The 20,874-nt window shown below is 41.0% G+C and overlaps 1 protein-coding gene across 1 annotated transcript in view; it reads left to right on the top strand.

The window, feature by feature from the left end:
• The window catches only part of trpc5a (transient receptor potential cation channel, subfamily C, member 5a), a 138,038-nt gene that overhangs the window by 62,912 nt on the left and 54,252 nt on the right, over nt 1–20,874 (top strand). The window contains exons 5-8 of the mRNA XM_028563633.1: nt 2,493–2,609; nt 2,752–2,814; nt 4,266–4,403; nt 8,070–8,276. Of these exons, the coding sequence (XP_028419434.1) occupies nt 2,493–2,609; nt 2,752–2,814; nt 4,266–4,403; nt 8,070–8,276 (525 nt within the window). The remainder of the gene's footprint in view (nt 1–2,492; nt 2,610–2,751; nt 2,815–4,265; nt 4,404–8,069; nt 8,277–20,874) is intronic.

The raw sequence follows: 20,874 nt of genomic DNA, 5'->3' as shown, positions 1-20,874 counted from the left end.
ATTAGTCCGCTAATTTGTCGTTCCGGTTTTAGTCGACTAAGATTTCTTTAGTCGATTAGTCTTATTATTTCTTATGCTTTTTTTTTTTCTTGCTTAATGAATTATTAAAGAAACTTTTGAGCCCATCTCTGGTAAAACACAAGATTTAAAGTGCATGATTCTTTGTGGAGAAAATCAGCTTTACAGCTCTGTTGATTAAATCAACTAATTGATTAGTCGACAAAATTGTATGAGTGATAGTCGACTTAAGAATGTATTGGATGGAGGACAGCTCTGCTGGTGTCTGAGACTGAAGCCTGGACCTGACTTGGGCTGAGTCAATATCACTGATGAACAAAGTGTTCAGATTGTTTACTGAAGTTAAATTACTAATACCACACTGTGAAAACACTCCACTACAAGTAAAAGTGTTCAAAAAGCATTCAATATCTGACTTAAGTGGAATTTCTCATATGTGCAGTAAAATGTTCCCGGTGTTTTCCTCTTCTATCTGATGTTTCTGGGTTAATATTCCTGCTGCATTTGCATTTTACTGCTGTAGATGTTTAAAGCTACATTGTGTAAGAATGTCTCCTATCTAGTGTATCAGTGAAATTGTATATGAAAACCAACTGAATATTACTTTCTAGCCCCTCCCATTCCGATCGATTAACTCCTACGGTGGCCGAACCCAAAATTAGCTCTTAGTATCTCTATCGTTTACACGCAGCTGTTCTAGTGTCGTTTTAATTCTCTTTTTGGCTTCCCCTGCGAGTAATCTCCCCCTGGCATTCGTCACGGTGTGGGGTGCCACTGAGTGTAAAAGGGCTCGTATGTATTCTGAATGATTCTGAATGGCAGATTCTACGCTTACGAGAATACTTTGATTAGTTGGTGGAAGTAATTACACACGAATGAGCACATATTTGTGAAAGAACAAAGAGTTTTTTTGCTAAGAATCAACAAAAAAAATTACACAATGTAGGTTTAAGGGTATGCTCATTTGAACTCCTTTATATACTGTTGGCTAGTTTAATCTACAGCGATGCATCATGGTCTATAAGATCATCATATGTTTGTAGCTGTCCTGTGAGAACCATGTAGCTCTAAAAAGTCAACTTTTCCTGGCGTCAGAAAAACAGACCTGTTTTCAGCTTTGTGACGTTGCATTTTCCAGCTGATCCAAGATTTCTTTTTTAAAGAGTTTGTTTTTAGAGACAGTATTGGTTTCCCACGCCTTTGTTTTGAATACGTAAAACACAAAAAAATTGGAGGGTTTTTGTTTTCTTATGTGGGTCAGTCCTAGTGGGAATGTATTCTGAACGGTCCTCATCACCAGCAGCAGCAGGACATGCAGGGATATTTTGAAGCATGAAAAGATAAAAGCATTTGAAACAGATCTACTTTCAAATTATAAAATCAAAACTATGTAGGACATTTTATTTTGTGTGTGCGTGTCCGTGTGCGTGTGTGTGTGTGTGGTGCGCGTGCGTGTGTTCTCTCTCCTTGTCTCTTCAATCAGCATGTGATGACAGCTATTCTCACACTCCTTATCACGCCAGGGAGAAGAAGAAAAAAAATAGAGTGACAAGGAGAGAGAGATCATATGAGGAAAGAGAGAGATAGACAGAGAGAGAGAGAGAGAGAGAGAGAGAGAGAGAGAGAGAGACACAGACAGACAGAGAGGCAGAAGATGGAAAATGAGGAGAGGAAGCTGATAGAAAAACAATGACAGCAGGAGGTCAGACGAGTAGAAGATGGAAGGAAACAATGAAGAACAGAGGGTGTAAAGGAAGAAGAGAAGGTGAGGAGCAGAAGATAGACAGAGATTGAGAGAGTGAAGAGAAGCACTCTGCTTGGTTCTCCCTCTGAGAGATGAAAGAGAGTCCAGGTGTGTGTGTGTGTGTGTGTGTGTGTGTGTGTGTGTGTGTGTGTGTGTGTGTGTGTGTGTGTGTGTGTGTGTGTGTGTGTGTGTGCATGCTCGTTCCACTCCTCCCTCTTCTTCTCTCCTTCCCCCCCATCTTCCTCAACTCTGTTCCTCACACTCCTTCTGATGTCTTGGAGTTTAGTGTGTGTGAATCATACACTCAGTAATATGTATTCTTCTGCATTTTTTTGTGAAATGCTATAGTTTTACCTCTTACGTTCGCTAGAATATTGAAATTAAGTGAACTGAGAAAAAGAATCTCATAGACACATGCAGTCAAAAACTTGGGAGATCCACTGCTGCATGTAACTAATATATTTGTTGAAATGAAATCCAAATGTCAAAACTCAAAAAAAACAAAAAAACTAATTAACAGCTGAATCACGGCTTTTTATCTGCACAGCAAAAGCTTATTAGAGTTTAGTTTTTCTGCCCGTTTAACTCCGAGCCTGACAGGAAGGGTAAAACCAAACCATCAAGCTGACTTTGGATTATGCATTATCAGATATCAGCCAGTCATTGTCACCGCCACCTGTCATGTGATATATGATAATTTTTTATAAAAAGAGATTTTCTTGTTCTTCAGGTTCCCTCGCTGATGATGGACAGTCAGTTTTCAGAGTTCACCCCGGACATAACTCCCATCATGCTCGCTGCTCACACCAACAACTACGAGATCATCAAACTCCTCGTCCAGCGGAAGGTGATATTTTTTAGTTTCTGTCTGCAGAAGTCCTATAGAAATAGCATAAGAATCGATATGCATTTCCTTTTTGATCGAGTAGCTAAGTGTTGCATTAGATGTTAGCTGTGACGATTCATCTTTCTGTTGTTGTTCTGTACAGGTCACCATTCCCAGACCACACCAGATACGATGCGACTGTGTCGAGTGTGTATCCAGTTCAGAGGTGAGTGATTATTTCTCTGGATATGCTCGGTTTGGTTTACATAAAATCAATAATATACAATAATTACTCCCAATTTGTACCTCCAGCACTGACATTTATGTTCCTAAATGATTAGATACTTTTCATTTCCTGTGCTGTGAATAAACATCCTCTCTCCTGGGTTTCCATCTCATAAACAAATTGAATAAATACATTGAATAAATATCTTCCTAATACATCTTTCTTCTGTAGTGTAAAATGCTTTGTTCATTTTTTTATGTTATGTAATGATACTAAAGAAAACAAACAGTTTGAATGTATTCTAAGTAAGGAAATCTGGTACTTGACAGTTTTTGGGTTCAACACACTGAGTATCAATAAAGAAATATATGTTTATAATATATGTTTCTGTTGCACATGAATACAAAAGTGACAACTTTAATGTGAGATTTTCTTTAGCTCACCAAAACATAACAGCAGCCCAAGAACATGTACAGTAACATAAACAATTATTGTAACTAAACACCATTGAAGTATAAAACACAAATTACGGATAGAAAACTTCAAAATTTCAATTAATTCAAAACACTTGATTGGTCCCTTTAGGGGCAATTTGATGCAGGCAGTTTGCAAACACAAGTACGCAAAATAAATAATTTTCACACATAAAACAGATGTAGAAATATAAATATGACAATGTTAGAAAGAGCTGAAATACACAAGGGTAAGATTAGAAAGAATGAGGTATAGTTTATTAATCCCTTTTGGGGAAATTCAGTTTTTAAAGGCATTTGACAATCCAGAGCTGACTAACAACATCAACACCACAAAGACACATGACATTTTATTTTATTTTATGTAAAAAGTGTCAAAGTGCAAGTACATTAACTAGCTATACACAATGTAAACTGACCATAAAGCATTTCAACTTGAAATACCATACTGTGGAGAAAGAATTGTGCCTCAGATTTGTAATTTAAAAAGCATATCGTCGCTGTTGGGTGAAAACCTTGTATGTCCAGAAACGTGGTTTTTCAGGGAAATAAAAGAAGGCTAATTTGAAAACATTTTATTGAGCTATTTACCGTACCTCAGACGAAGTCAGGCAAAATGGCCTCGTCATTATTTAAATGTTTGTTAAACTTACAGACAGATGTTAAGGTCGACCAACAGCATTGATTTATGAAAAAAAAATTAGGATGACGAAATATGGAGATATACGGTTTCTGCCTGACAATATTGTACTTGGAATAAAAGACTTTTGGTTGCCAAAGGCATCCTATAGCCTACTGCCTCCAAGGGTACAGAGTCTCAAACTTAAAAAATAAGTAATTTTATAATTTTACTTTCAAAACTTTAGCTGATAATATTTATATATATATATATATATATATATATATATATATATATATATATATGGAGATAAATCAGTATTTTTCCCCTTGTTTGTCTCTCTGTGCCTGTTTCTGTAGGTCGACAGTCTTCGACATTCCAGGTCTCGACTCAACATCTACAAGGCTCTGGCCTCTCCCTCCCTCATCGCACTTTCCAGTGAAGATCCCATCCTCACTGCCTTCAGACTGGGCTGGGAACTCAAAGAGCTCAGCAAGGTATGGATAGCGATGCCTTTTGAGTTTGTGTGTTCACTGACCAAGGACTTTACTTTTTACAGATCTTGTAGTCTATATCCACGACGTTCCCCTCCCGGGATTGCTCTCGTGCTACCGGAATTGAATTGAATTGAATTCCGCCATATGTCCTTGTTTTCGGCCGGAAGTCCCGTTACCTTCCGCTTTCTTTGTGTTGTAATTTTAAACTCCGGTGGATTTCTGAGGACTATGGTTAACTGCTCCTCAGATCTCTGCAGGGTAAATCCAGACAGCTAGCTAGACCAGCGGTCCCCAACCTTTTTTGCGCCACGGACCGGTTTAATGTCAGACAATATTTTCACGGACCGGCCTTTAAGGTGTGGGGGATAAATACACAAAATAAAATGATACGACCGGCATAAAAACTGTGGTATTTTCTAAAAATAATAATAAACGTGAATCCACTGTGTACTCGTATGCAACTTTATTAGCAGTTAACATCGCGCCAACAACATAACATGAGTAACATCCCCTCTGCCCCCTAACACTCTCTGGTCGCTATGGTAACGTTTAAACAAGCCTTCAAAATAAGATAGAACAGAAAAACAAATATAAAGTGCATGAAAAATACAACTCACCATAACGCTAAATCAGTGGGAGCCCTGAGCTTGTTTCTCTGCAACGAGACGGTCCCATCTAGGTGTAATGGGAGACAATAACACCCGAAGTGTGTTGCTTATGTCCAGTCTACTCCGTAATTTTGTTTTGGTTGCTGTCACTGCAGAAAATCCCGCTTCACACAAATAGGATGTCGGAAATGGCAACAGGGTTTTCAGTGCTTTTGTGGCAATCTCAGGGTATTCTGCCGTGACTTTAATCCAGAACACCGGCAGTGTTGTTGTCTCGAACATACTTTTAAGGCCGCCGTCATTTGCGATCTCCAGCAGTTGATCTTCTTCCTCCATAGACATGCTGGATTCACCTGGTTTGTTGACAAATGGGTCGCGGATCCATTCCTTGGCAGTTCGTGGGTCTTTTGTGGTTGGGAAGTAGCGCTCAAACTCTTTTACAAGCAAAGACAGGTGATCGTGCACCAGCTGGGAGAATGAAGGCTCCGGCTCAGTGTCTTCCAAAATCCCCGTGAATGTTTGAAACATGTCAAATATACCTCTGTTCACGCGCCGTCCCCACAAATCCAGTTTGGCTTTAAATGCGGCTATTTTATCTGCCAACTTGAAGACACTTGTCATTTTCCCCTGAAGTGACAGATTGAGTTCATTAAGCAGGTTGAATATGTCGCACAAGTAAGCGAGTTTTGCGACCCATTCCTCGTCACTGAAATGTGCTGCCAGCGGTGACTTTTTTTCTGAGAGAAATCTCTGCAGCGGCTCTCGTAACTCAAACACTCTGGCCAGCGATTTCCCTCGGGATAACCATCTTATTTCTGTGTGTAAGAGAAGGTGTCTGTGCTCCGCGTCCATCTCCTCACAAAGCTGCTCGAACAGGCGCGAGTTAAGGGCGTGTGCTTTGATGTGGTTGATAACTTTAACGACATCATTCAATACTCTGTTAAGTTCCGGTGGTATTTTTCGGCTAGCCAGCATTTCTCTGTGAATGACACAATGCGTAGACTCACATTCAGGTGCAACCTCCTTAATCCGAGTAGTTAAACCAGACAGCCGTCCGGTCATGGCAGCAGCTCCGTCTGTGCATATGCCGACACAAAAGGCCCATTTCAGTTTTCCTGATATATAATCATCCAGCGACTTGAATAGTTCTGCGGCTGTTGTTTTGGATGGCAATGATGTGTGCACATAACATATCCTCATGCACATCCTCCTGATAAATATATCGCACATAAACAAGTAGTAATGACTTGTTGTCAATATCTGTAGACTCGTCAACCTGGAGTGCGTACCACGGTGATGTATTAATCCTCTCCAACAATTGAATTTCAATGTCCTCTGCTATTTCCTCAATGCGCCGAGTGACGGTGCAAGCCGAAAGAGGCACCTGTGCTATCTTTTTAACCGCAGCCTCTCCTAGAAGTTCACGGCAAATGTCTTTAGTGGCGGGCAGGATCAATTCTTCACCAATGGTGAATGGCTTCTTAGCCTTAGCAATACGATTAGCCACCAAGTATGATGCTCTCAGTGCACTCGCATTTGTTGATGTGGTGGCCCTCAGTAATTGCTTCTGTCCTTCTTGTTCATGCTTTTTTCTTTCAAAATACTGCAAAGGCTTGTCTTTTAATGCAGGGTGCTTGGTCTCCAAGTGGCGAAGCAGTTTTGAAGGCTTCATTGCCTCATTAGAGAGCCGGTCGGCGCATATAATGCAGAGCGGGCTTGGTGCGCGGGAATCACCTGTGCCGATAAATCCATATTTTAAGTAGGACTCCTGGTATTGTCTGTTAAATGCAGCTTTCTTTTTCTTGGAAGTCGTAGGTTCTTCTTCTGTCTCCTCACTGGGCCTTTTCCCCTTCGCAAAGAAACTTTCCAAAGACGTTTGTTTTTTACTCATTTTGCTAGCTTGTGGGTTTAATTTTAGAGGCAACGCATCACGTGACCGAGACAAGCGTCAAGAGTGAGACATAGACGGATGTATCAGAGGGAATCCGGTAATTTTTCAAAATAAAACATCGTTCAGACTCAGATAATAAATAAAACGGAAATAATGTAAGTTATTTCTTCTTTCTCAGCGGCCCGGTACCAAATGACCCACGGACCGGTACCGGTCCGCGGCCCGGGGGTTGGGGACCACTGAGCTAGACTATCTGTCCAATCAGAGTTTTCTGTCGCACGACTACAACAACTTTTGAACGTACACATTCCACCTAAACAAGCTCCTTCCCGAGACTATTTTGCAGCGGCGCCATGGCTCGTCTCAGCGCTCAGCACCAGCCCAAGACGATTGTGATGGGTTTAAATAAATGCCAATAAACCACAGCACGTTTTTCTCCCATCCCGGAATGCTGTGTGGACTAGTCAGACCCTCTTCCGCAGCGCTGTAGAGGAAGGTCTGGCAATGCGAGACTACAGGTCTTGCAGGAGAAATTGTTTGCACAAATTCTTCTTGGTGGAGGAAAAGGTTTAGTCTGCTGTAGAGTCAGCTAAGTGCTTGGACCGGTATAGGCCTCATCATTTCTGCCAGTTTTTATTTCTGCAATAAACAGCTTACTATCACATTAAATGAGACTTAAAGTGTCAAAACAAAGTGTTGATCCACCAGGAGCCTTCAGCTTCAGTCCTCCTTGGCATTGATTCTCAGAAGACCCAAGTGAACTCCACTGGAGGGGCGCCACATCCTAAACACGATGGGCTGTTAGATCCTCTGTGGAAGCAGCAGCATCCAATATCATTTATGTTACCCATTTAACTTGTGTGTGTCCGTCACTTATGCTACTAAAAGATACTGCTTACTTCTATTTTATAGCGCGCTTTCCCTCACACCTATTCAGGATCTCTCTAGTAATTCCTTTAGCCTAAGAGTAGGTTTTATCTTGGGTAACAATACCTTTATTTTTGAAGCACAAGATGCTGTTGCAGCAGTGCAAATTCCAAAGAGATGGGGACAGTGTTGACCTGTTAAAGTCAAAGTTATGGACAGCTTTAGACCCATTGTGCATACTTAGTAACAGGGTTTCCTACCACTCTCTCTCATAACCTGTACTGTCCTTCCTCCTCTCAGGTGGAGAACGAGTTTCGTCAGGAGTACGAGGAGCTGTCGCAGCAGTGCAAGCGGTTCGCCAAAGACCTTCTGGACCAGGCCAGGAGTTCTAGAGAGCTGGAAACAATCCTGAACCACAGAGACAACGACCAGAGCGAGGAACTGGACCCCAGGCAGTGCCACGACCTGGCCAAGCTCAAACTGGCCATCAAATACCACCAAAAAGAGGTAGGGACTCCTCCTGGATAGTGACTGGAGAGGGGTACAGATCTTTTGATTTTTTTTATCTTCCGGCTCTTGAAAGTCTCTTTATACGAGGCCAGAAATACACAGTCATCCTCCTGAAACAACTGTCCTTTCCTTGGTTACTGAAAAGTTGACATTTTGAAGGAGCAAGCATATTCACCTGAAAACAGAGATGTGTGTGTGTGTGTGTGTGTGTGTGTGTGTGTGCGCGTGCGCTTGCATGCGTGCGCGCGTGCTTGTGGATGTAGTTATTATTATTAATGTATGTGTGTGCGCCTTCCCTGGTGTCAAGGTTGGTTATCAAATACCAGCAGAACACACTTGCAGCACGGCTCTAGGGATGGAAGTGTTGACATGTCAGTACAAACCATTTAATCCAGAGTCCATGGATGGAATATTAACATTTATATTACTTTATTTATTCAGGAAGAATTCTTTTAGACTTTAGTGATGCCCTGACTTTGCATGTTAAAGGAGACCTACATTATTTTGCTCATTTTCACATTCATATTTGTGTTTCTACTAGAACATGTTTACAAGCGTTAAAAAACAACACATTGTTATTCTCATACTGCCCATGGCTGATTCACCTGTATTCACCCTCTGTCTGAGACGCTCTGTTGCAGCGCCTGTCTCTTTAAGCCCCCCTCCTAAAAAAGCCCTGTATGCTCTGATTTGCCAGCGTTTCTGTGCCTCTACTTCTGTGCTACGCTCTCGCTGTCTCTGTACTGTCCGTTGCAGCAGGAGACTGACTGTGATGTAGCTTAGCAGCACTTTGTACCGTGAAACCGCCAATAAAGGGTTCTAAACCAAAAACTACACAGTGGAAAATATTTTTCCATATGTGACAATTTGAGGATAATGGACTAGAACCATCTTCCCTAGTTACATCTGTCAAAACACAAACTCCTGCAGTTTAACATTTCCTTGTCTTTGCGGAATCGTGGGACTCGTCAGAGGAGAGTCAGAACACAACAGGATGTACACAACAGAAACAGAGTGTGGGAAGCAGAGGGAGGGCTAGTGAGCCGGTGAGACGGAGGGTGAATGGTGAAGGGAGGGATGTGGCTGAGTGAGATAATGAGCTGTGTGAAAACTATGAGCAGATACAAAGCGAGCAATGAGAAAGAGGGAGAGATTTAATGGGACAGAAAGAGAGAGGAATAAAGAGCTGGAGGGATCAAGCAAGCGCATGAGCAATAAAGAGATTGAGATTTGATGAGATAGAGTTAGAGAAAGAAACAGAGTTAGAAAACCCCAAGGCGATCTCTGTCTCTCTCTCTCTCTCTCTCTCTCTCTCTCTCTCTTTCTCTCTTTCTCCGTCCGTCCTCCTGTCTGTTCCCTGCTGTTTCCAGCTTTCTGCTAAATAAAGGGGATACTGCCAGACAGATGAAAGCTGGAGTGAAAGGACAGAGCGAGCGGAGGAGAGGAGGGATGACAGCAGCCACGGGATGATACGTAGATGGATTGAAGGAGACATAACAGCAGGAAGTGAAGTGATTTCTGTCTCTGGAGTAGGAGAAGTGACAGAGGTGAAGGTCTGAATGTGAAAGACAGAGTGCTAGACACAGTGGTGACATGTTTTGTTCTCAGGAAGTGAAGATCACGGGTAAAAATTTTAGTGAGAGGGTTCTTTTTCTTCCACAGAAACTTTGTGGTTCTTAAGTAAAAGCAGAAATGACAAAATAAAATAGATGCACACACAGGGCTACACTTGGCTTCTTCTATAAGTGCACAAGTGCTTTTTGGAAGATGGTAGTGATAAACAAAGAGAACAGGATGAGTGAACGACTCTTTCACCCTTGAAGGCATGTTGATGGGGCCAAACATTCGGCATGATGGAGGGAGGGATTAAGGGGGACGATGCCGTGAAGTGAAGTGCTTTTCCAGCTTGAAGGATTTAGGAGGATGGTGGGAAGACAGAACAGTGACGTAGCTGTTTGCCCAGGCAGGAGTGGTGACGCAGGTGAAGATTTAGGATGAAGTTTATGTCCCTGGTATGGTGGACAGAGGCTAAAGAAGCGGGTGAAAGTAAAGGATGGATGAAAAAATGAAAGGCGTCTCTGTCCTGAGTAGTTATGGGGAAGAACATCGTGTGTGTTAGAGATGAAGAGATGCTTTCTTGCCCTTGCGTAGTAGTGACAGAGGTGATGACTTAAAACATTGCGTATTACATCTCACGGTCCGCGAGCTCTACATTTACTTAAATGCTGTATTCAAAAGGATGGCTTGGATCTTTTGAAGTTGGATTTTATGAGCTACTTCTCCATGTGTAGGCTTTATTTAGAATATTGTGTGACTTTGCTGAATCCTAACTAACCCTTCTAAACACCAAAGTCACACAATTCCACAAACTAAGTAACCAATGGAGGCAGCTGTAGACCAACAATACCCGTGTCTGGTGGCTTTGAAGAGAGCAGAGATAACAGCTTCAGTTCCCCGTCGTAAAGGGCCGTCTGACAGTAAGGTGAAGCTGTGAACATATTGTAAGCGTACACTTAAACTTTTTGAGGCGTCTAAAATAATTTAGCTTTTTTGAGGTACTTTACTTAAGTATTTTAATCTCATGCCACTTTCTGCTTCTACTCCACTAAATCTCAGAGGGAAATATTGTACTTTGTACTCCACTACATTTATTTGACAGCTAGTCGATAAATCAATTGACAGACATTTATTTGGCAGCTATTTAAAAAAAATCTTTTATCGTGTAAAAACATTTCATGATTCCAGCTTCTCAAATGTGAAGGTTTGCTGCTTTTCCTTTTAATGTTTATAATTGTCGTGCATTAGTAATAATGTTGAGATTTTGACTGTTGGTCGGACAAAACAAACATTGGGAAGGTGTCACTTTGGGTTCTGGGTAATTTTGATGCTTTTTCTCACTATTATTATTATTTATTTATTTTTTTTACAAATCAAACAATCAAATCCTTTGTAAATTGCTTGAAAAAGTCTTTGATCCAAATAATTCTCTTCATATTTTCTTCACTAATTTGCACTTTAAGATACACTAATTCAATATCCGTCATGTTTTCTTGCGATGTGACTCAGAGAAACTCGACTGCAGCCTGCCTACCTGCACTGTCATCGACTACACCTTGCTGGGAGGTATAGTCGGCTGCAGCTCTAGCAGAGTATTTGAGTACGACTCAGACAGAAAATAGAAAAGTCTTATTATTTTCAAAACATCGCGCGGCGTTCTGGAGACTCCAGGAGCGACTCTCAGCCCCTAAAAAAAAGACATATTCTCAAATTTAGTAAGGAGAGAGAAAGAGGAAATAAGGAGTGCAATGAGAAGATGTAAGGAGATTGAAAGCAGGGAGGGAGAGAGAAAGAGAGAGAGAGAGAGAGAGAGAGAGAGAGAGAGAGAGAGAGAGAGCTGTCAGTGGTTAATAGGACGAGAGATGGAGGGTAAGCTGGAGAGAGAAAGATGAAGTGATGAAGAGGAAGAGGACTGTTAGAGCAGCTATGTATGTCTTCACTGAAATAGCTGCTAGGCCTGTAACAGTTATTACATAATTTTCAAATTGACTTCTTTTTTTTTTACATAATCTGCGTTCTTTTGTTTAGCTGCAATTCATTGCTAACATAAGCTAAGGTCTGGTAATTGTTGATTTTGTTTAGATATGCCAAATTGTAATTATATGATTATTTGTCAGACTAAATATTAGTATTATTATTTAAATTGTTAGTTGTTGGCACTTGACCCCATACACGTTCCTAGCAACAAAAATGACAAGAGGGAATACAGTTAGAAAAAAATATTTTATGATAATAAAGACGCGTGATTTACTTCATAGCCTGTGCACCTGTGTTACATTATGTGACATTGTCACATAACAGGGATATAACCAAAAGACATATCCCAGGATTCATTTAAAACTTTAACTTATTAAAAAAAGTGATAAATAAATATTTTAAAATATGATTAGATTAGATTCTTATTCGCAACAATTTATGAGAAAATGTATTGTACAGCTGAATTTGGAATTGTTACAGCTCTTATAACCACACAAATACTTCTTAAGCACTGACCCAATTGCCTCCATAGTATTAAGTATCGAAAAATGCCTCGCCATTCAATACATGATTTTAATACCTAAAGAGAAAATCTTATTAGCGTCAGTGAGCCAATTAGAACGCAGCATGCTGCTACCAAGAACTAATAACACTGGTGATTGGCTGTCTAACGTTACACGTCGCATGCAGGAAAAACTCTTATGTTACACACATAGAGACGGGCTCACGTGTGTGTGTGTGTGTGTGTGTGTGTGTGTGTGTGTGTGTGTGTGTGTGTGTGTGTGTGCTGTTGTATTTTGAGAGGCTTGACTACAGTGTGCATCACATATGTAAAAGGAGCTACGGTAATATAAAATGATGTAATTTATGTTTGTTAAAATGGATTTCATAAAATTGCTAACACAAAAAGTTTCGTTCAGGAATCGGTATAAAATTCATAGTATTGGTATCAAAATTGGTTGAACTATACCAAGCCTTGACAAACATTGCCTAAATGTAATATAGTGTAAAAATGGTACCGCATTACTTTCATACTACGTTAATTTTGTAAAGCCCTGTAGTCCTTGTAGTATTATTCTGAAATACACCAAGTATCTGGTCATGTTATGCAGGTTTTTGATTTTTTTAAATACAGTCATTTGTCCTTTGATACAACTCTAAAATGAAATCTTAGAATATTCAGAACCAAAATAAGCAACTTCCATTTAATTTCTCTTTCATTACAGTAACTGTGCAAATCATACTGTCTGTTTGGCCTTTTTGTACATACACTTATCCAAATCTTGGTTGCATTACAAACTGCCACAGATTCTTAGACGCAAAGATGAAACTGAAAGCTGAACAGAGAACGGAGGAGGACACACAAACACAGATAGACAAAATGTGTGCGTGTGTGTGTGTGTGTGTGTTTTATGGGAAACCGAGACCTGCATATCAGTTGTGTTGTGTGTGTTTTGTATGACGGAGGTCAAAGTGACATACACTAAGTGTTATCACCAACACCAGGCTTTTAGAGCAAATTATATAATGCTGTGTGTGTGTGTGTGTGTGTGTGTGTGTGTGTGTGTGTGTGTGTGTGTGTGTGTGTGTGTGTGTGTTTTATGGGAAACTGCATTGTCTCTCTAGGACATCACATACACACACACACACACACACACACACACACACACACACACTCATAGCTGTATGCATACATATGCATGCTCATGCACGTGTCCACACATGCACACATTTATACATTATTAAGCAATTGTGCAGTCAATTGTTGCGTGTTGTAATTTGTGTTTTGATAATGCTGATTTTCTAGGTTGGTTTGATAATCCTGCAGTTGTACCTCAATTTATTTTCTTTTTGTCCACCTGAGAACAGCTCCTCCATTTCCTCTGTGCATTGCGGGAAAATAGAGTGCATCAACAGCACTGCATTTTTAGTATGCTTGATGTCCACTTTAAACATACTACAGACTTAAACCCACTAGCTATGTAGTAGCTATGTAGCTATGTTGTATGTTAGATAGTTAAAGAATGAGCTCTTCCTCTTTGTGTTCTAGTGTTATGTCGGTCCATACAGTTTGACCTTTCGAACAAAACCGCCCATTTTTTTAAATACGTGTGCCTGAGCAGTAGCACATACTTTGAGCTTTTTGCTAATGAAGGCAAAATACCAAACCAGACAGACACAACTCCAGCATGGCCGCCAGAGGGGTCTAATACATATTACATGACAACCTTCTATTGAATATGACAAACTATGTGTGCACACAGTGGTTTACATATGACTGCATGCATGTGTATATTTCTGCGTGTGTGTGTGTGTGTGTGTGTGTGTGTGTGTGTGTGTGTGTGTGTGTGTGCGTGCAAGTACATCCTCGTCAGCATTCTCCAATGTGATCAATGCAAATGGCATCTCCAATATACTCTCCATGGCTCTCTGGGATCAATTCATGCTGCCGGACACACACGGACACTCACACACGGACACACACACACAGTACCAGCTCAGCATTCCACACACTCCTCTTTGGCTCCGTCTTCCCCTTCATCCTCCACTCATTCTTTTCCTCCCTCTCTCCGTTGTGCCTTTTTAACCTTGTGTCTCTGTCTCCTGGGAGACCTGGTCATCCATTCCACTTCCCCTCCATTCATAAAATTCCTCCATCCCCTTAGTATTTCTCCTTCTTCTTCTCTTTCTTCCTCCTCTTGTGTCCTCCTCACCTACCCACTTCCTCTCTTCTTTTTTCTTCTCTTCCCCTTTTTCATTTCACCTTCTCTTCTTAATTCCCCCCCCTCTTTTCATCTTGTTCCCTCTCCTTTCTTGTTTACTGTTCTCATTTTGTTGGTCCTCTCCTTGCTTCCTCTCTTCTTCTCCTCCCTTCTGATCTCCTCTTATTTCCTCTCCTCTATTTTTTTCCCTTTATTTCTTCTTATTTTCTCTCTTCTCTTCTTCTCTTGTTTCCTTTCCTCCTCGTTTCTCTTATTTCCTCTACTCTCTTTTTTTTTCTCTCCGTGTTTCCTCTCCTCTTCTCCTCTCTTTTAAGTCCCCTCAGTTTTTATTGTCTCCTCTCCTCTCTTCTTCTCTCTCCTCTCCTTTTTTCTTGTGTCTTCTGCTCTCCGCTACCTGTAGATGAGGTCATGGTTATTGATCCAGCTTTCAACCTTTCAAGAGAGAGAGAGAGAGAGAGAGAGAGAGAGAGAGAGAGAGAGAGGCGGAGGGGGGGGGTGAACAGTGAGTTGGGGTTTTAAGTGTAAGCAGTTACGTAACGCCAAAGTAACTTTGGGTATCGACTCAGTGGTTTCAACTTAATGGGTAAATCGCACACACACACACACACACACACACACACACACACACACACACACACCACGGGTTACCCATCATGCCGAGCTATGTCCAGCTGGCTGACAGCGAGGTGTAGGAAAGTGGCGTATACCCTTCCTAACACCTCTGCAGTGCATTCTGGGTGTTCTGATAAATAAGTGTAACAGAAAAAAAAAGTGTCAAGAGGAGACACAGAAGAGACGGGGATTGAATAAAGAGGGAGTGAGGAGAGGAAATAAAAGCAGAGGCAAAGAAAGAAGGAGACGCAGGATGAGGAAGCATGGAGGAAAAGGGGAAAAAGAGACTAGAAGAGAGTTGAATGAAATTAAATTATAAAAATAAGCAGAGAAGATAGATGGGACTGGAGAGCAAAAAAGAAGTAACTAAAGAGGAATGACCAAGTTACAATTGCAATGCAATAAGATGTTAATGACATAAGGATAACTGTGACAGACTTGTCCACAGAGGCCTTTAAATGCACTTGAAAGTCAACATTTGTCATTTTGGAGCACTTGCTGTGGAGAGTTTGGGAAAAGCTTTATTTTATGCACAGTAGGCCTGGTATAAAAGTGGATTGTTTCCACATTTGTTATTTTTTCTTCTCCACATTTGTTATTTTTTCTTCTCCTGTGAAAGCCTTTCTGTGTTTTCTTTCTTTTGTTCTCGAGTGAGGTTCAGGTCTCAGATGTACGAGTTTGGTTCAGTCAGGTCACATCTCATGGTTTGGGTTCAGGTCTCAGGTTGATGTTTGTGCAGATCTATGCATCCCAATCAAACAGAGGAAAGAGTCATGCCCATACTTAGACTACACTGTATTATTTATGCTGAGAATATACGTACTGAGGCTTTAACACCCAGCCATTCACTTCAAACACCTTTAATAATTAAGGCTGCCAAAATGGGAATTGTGTCTTCATGAATCACTGGTGTTTATTAGCGCTGAGGCAAGAGCACAGTGACAAGTTAAACACCTTCATGGCTACACACACCAGTGCACACACAAATGCTACCAGATACATTTAAACACAAATCCACACATAAATACATAAATGTAGTTTCACTAATTGGAGCTGAAACACACAAACGCATACATGCTGCAGTAAGATTGCCCCAGGGCCTGATGGCGTAACGATCAGATGAATCGGAACCTGTGACCAATCCCTTGAGAGAGAGAGAGTGAGAGAGAGAGAGAAGGGAAGGAGAGGGGAGATAGAGAGAGAGAAGTGAAGGAGAGGATAGATGGAGAGGAAGGAGCAGCGAAGGGCAGAGGTGATAAAGAAGTGATGACAGCAGCAGTATGTGAGGGATGAAGGAGATGGAGAGATGAGAACAGACATGCAAGCGAAGAAAAAGACAGGAGTAATGAAGAAGTGAAGAGGAAGAAAAAATTAATTTTTGATAGTCTGATGCGTCATCACAAGGTTAGAAACTCAATGTCGATTTGAAGAGTTTGAAATAAAGTATCTTGACCCTGATCCAATCCTTGCCCGATTTTGGCCAGATTTTAACCTGATTTTAGCCCGATCCCGGCCAATACTAGCCTGACCCTAATGTTATTCTGGCCCGATCCTGACCTGATGTTGGCACAATATTGGCCAGATCGTAACCTGATCCGAACCCGACTTCAAATTGTGAGGAGAACAATGAAAGCAAGACATCTAGAGAGAAAAAGATGGATAGAGAGATTTTTTCCTCACCGTGTTGCTTGGCACTGTTAAGTACTGCTTGTGTGTGTGTGTGTGTGTGTGTGTGTGTGTGTGTGTGTGTGTGTGTGTGTGTGTGTGTGTGTGTGTGTGTGTGTGTGTGTGTGATAATCCGTCCAACACTGCTGACAGAGAGGGAGAGCTCGGAGACTCTCCAAAGCAACCCAAATAATTCATTTTCCTCTGTTCCTGCAGCAGAGAGCAAGAGAATAGGGGAGAGAAAGAAAAGGGATGGAGATGCTGAGTTTTCATTCATAACAAAACTTTCCCAATACCGCGTTAAGAGTCTTAAAGTTATTTTTCAATAAAGAAATCATGCAGTTATCAAGAGATGCAATCAGATTTTACTGTTACTAAATGATTTAGTTTGATTGCACACACACATTTATGTCAGCGATTTTGCATATTTTTGCCCATGACATATGTTTCACACTGCTACTGACAATCTTCCAGGAAATTACATAAAGAAACTGAAAATCTGCAGCATGCATTCAGAAATATTAGGCCGTATTTGCGCATAATAGAAAAGATATAACCAGACATAAAGCAATGATTTTATGGTCCTTTTTAAAGTGCTCATATTATGCTCATTTTCAGGTTCATAACTGTATTTAGAGGTTGTACCAGAATATGTTTATGTGGTTTAATTTTCAAAAAACACCATATTTATGTTCTACTGCAGATTGCTGCAGCTCCTCTTTTCCCCCTGTGTGTTGAGCTCTCTGTTTTAGCTACAGAGTGAGGCAACTCACTTCTGTTCCATCTTTGTTGGGAGTCGCACATGCGCAGTAGCTAGGTTAGGTCTACTAGCCAGTCAGAAGCAGAGTATGAGGGCGTGCCACGCTAGCAGCTAGGCGAGCATTATAACGTGTGTTACAAAGTGACGCACGTTCGTCACGGAAGTAAAGGCTGGACTACAATAGAGCTGTTTGGAGCAGTTTGTGAACAGTGTTTTCTGTTGGAGATGGTAAGTCCCTTTGGGGTGGACTTTGGGCTTTTTCACTAAACCTATAACGTGCACAAAAAGATATATAACACAATAAAGGAAAGGGGAAAAGCCAAAAAGCCTAATATGAGCACTTTAAAACTCATATGTACTATTTACTTTTTGAACTAAAGTCTCCACAATGTTTTTAAGGTAAGGTGTTCAGTACATTTATCTTATTTGTTCTTATCTACGAAGAAAGGCATGAATATTACACTGAAGTGAAATACAAAAACAAACACTGATCCATACCATAAATACTCTCCATTTCGTCTAGCTGATGTGTTCATTTCTGACATTTAGGAAGCGCCAAGCTGATGGAAACTCAGCTGAAACACTTCGGTGACCTTATAAATGTTAACAAGGTTTCATTAGACGGAAAAGCAACAGGAAGCGGAGAGCAGATAATAAATCATGCAGGAGGTGAGGATGAAAGAGGGATGGAGTGATAGACAGACTGGTGCTCATGAGCTGACATGGCAGGTGGAGGAAAGACGTGAAGAAACAAAACCAGAGTGAGGTGGAGAGGTGGAACAGAGGAAACCAGCACAGAAATAGAGTCAGCTAAAGAACGAGTGAGTCACAAACAGCGGGGCGGTGGAACATAGCTTTCCTTGTTCCCTCGATTTTTACTTCCCCTCAATGTGTCTAATTCTTTTAGATAACCTGCATGGAGACATTTTGGGGAACGAAAGGTAGAGAGGGAGAGAGAGAGAGAGAGAGAGAGAGAGAGAGAGAGAGAGAAAGAGAGAGAGAATGAAAATAGGAGAAATTAAGTGAAGGATTTTATGTAAGAGGTGCAAACCGAAAATGGGCGAGGAAAGAAGAGACAAGAAGGAAGCGTTGCCAGTGACCAAGTAGGAAGACAAACAGGATTTTTTGGAAGAGATGTTTGTGTGACATTTTGATAAATGACAATCAGAGGGAGATGGTGAGGGAAAAGAAAGAGTTATTAAAACAATTTTGTCCCCCCCAAAAAAGCAAGATACAGATCCATACAAAAATATGGATCTGCACGAAGAGAACAAGTCAACAGTTTACGATTTCCGTCTGGTAAAAAGAAGAAGGTGAAAACTGTCCACAGTTAACGACAGCAAGCAAAAGTGGCCAGTTAGCTTAGCTTAGCACAAAGACTTTAAACAGCTAGCCTGGCTCTGACTGATGTAACAAAGTCTTCTACCGATTAGTCTCGCTTTGCCAGACAATCCACACGCTGTGGAGCGGAGGAGGGTCTGGCTAGTCCACACAGCATTCCAGGATGGGAGAAAAAACATGCTCTGGTTTACTGGCATTTCTTTAAACCAATCACAATCGTCATGGGCGGCACTAAGCTCCGCATGGAGCCTCTGTAAAATGGTCGTGCAAGAGCCACGGTGCCTCTGCAAAATAGTCTCTGGAAGGAACTTGTTTTGGTGGAACAAGTACGTTCAAAAGTTGTTTTAGTCATTCAACAGAAACCTCAGATTGGACAGATAGTCTAGCTAGCTGTCTGGATTTACCCTGCAGAGATCTGAGGAGCAGGTAACCATAGTCCTCATAAATCCATCTATAGAGTGAATAAGCGTATTTTCCTAGAATGTTAAACTTTTCTTTTGAATCTTTTTCGACGCAGGCGCAGCAGCAGCAGCAGGGTTTAAAGCTAACTAGACCGTGTTAGGCTTTTTACACACAAACTAAATATCCAACGCTCATTTGTTTAAAGATATTTAAGGACTTTTCATTGTACTCATTTATGTTAATTAGAACCCCCCTTCCCAGAAACAAGTTTGATACTGAGATTTTCACAAGTCTGAGGTGTTAATTTGATGTCTGAGATCCCCTGAGACCCTCTGTGCTTTACACACTGGTTGTTTTTGCAAAGTAACCATTGAAAGAACATTGTTAGTCATGTTGCGAGGCTTAGAGCAGCAAATGGAAATCCTTTCACTTCCACTGTGGGGTGAAGGCAGAAATCCTGGCTGATATCTGAAAATGAAAAGGGAAAGATTCTTTTTTGGGCATATTAGGCCTTTATTATACAGGACAGCTGAAGATGTGAAAGGGGAGAGAGAGGGGGAATGACATGCAGCAAAGGGCCGCAGATTGGAACTGGACCAGAGGCCTCTGGGTTAAGGACTGAGCCTTCGCCATCCAGGCGCCCCAAAACTCATTTAATTTTAAGGATAATTAAGGCTGATAACCAACAATGCATTTTTGTCACTGACATTTTTTTTTTTGTGTGATTTGGTTGATCTGACCCTGATCAACCAAAGTGTGTCTGTTTTCTTTCCTCTCTTTTATTAATCCAGCCACTGAACATTAAAGAAACAACATCTCAGTGACATTTATGGTTCATATTTTCTCTTCTGTTTCCTTCTTTTTTGCTCTACTTGTTGTTTCTGATCAGTCTCTTCTCCCCAGTCGACCTGCAGATTCAAAGGGGACGTTTAGCAAAGCTCCTCCCATTTAACCCACAATAAAACCCCTGAAACATTCATGTGTGTGTGCGTGAGAGAGAAAGAGAGCAGTGCTTGTAAGTGTGTGTGTGTATTTTGTGTTTGTGTGTGTTTAAATAATTAACATTTCTTTTTTTGTCTGGGCCTGTGATACCTACTGCATCCCTGAATAATACATTAACAGTCATCTCAATAATACATTCATTGTGTGGCCATATTTGTGTGTGTGTGTGTGTGTGTGTGTGTGTGTGTGTGTGTGTGTGTGTGTGTGTGTGTGTGTGTGTGTGTGTGTGTGTGTGTGTGTGTGTGTGTGTGTGTGTGTGTGTGTGTGTGTGTGTGCGTGCGTGCGTGCGTAATCCACAACTGAATAATATATTTACCTTCATTCAAGTTTTACTCACCACATCCAAATAAATTATTGTTATCAACATTTGTCCTTAATTAGAGGGGTACACACACACACACACACACACCAGCTGCAGTGTTCAGTAACTCTTTTACCTTCTGTCTTATTATCATAAATCGTTTGTGTTAGTTGCCTTTCCTCAGAGACTATTGTCTCTTACACACACAAACTACTACTATTTAAGTAAAAGTACTGAAGTATTATCAGCAAAATG

Source organism: Perca flavescens, chromosome 19 (assembly GCF_004354835.1).
Source record: "Perca flavescens isolate YP-PL-M2 chromosome 19, PFLA_1.0, whole genome shotgun sequence".
Taxonomy (NCBI): domain Eukaryota; kingdom Metazoa; phylum Chordata; class Actinopteri; order Perciformes; family Percidae; genus Perca; species Perca flavescens.
Note: the sequence above shows the minus strand (reverse complement) of the source record. Positions and strands in the feature narration are given on the sequence as shown.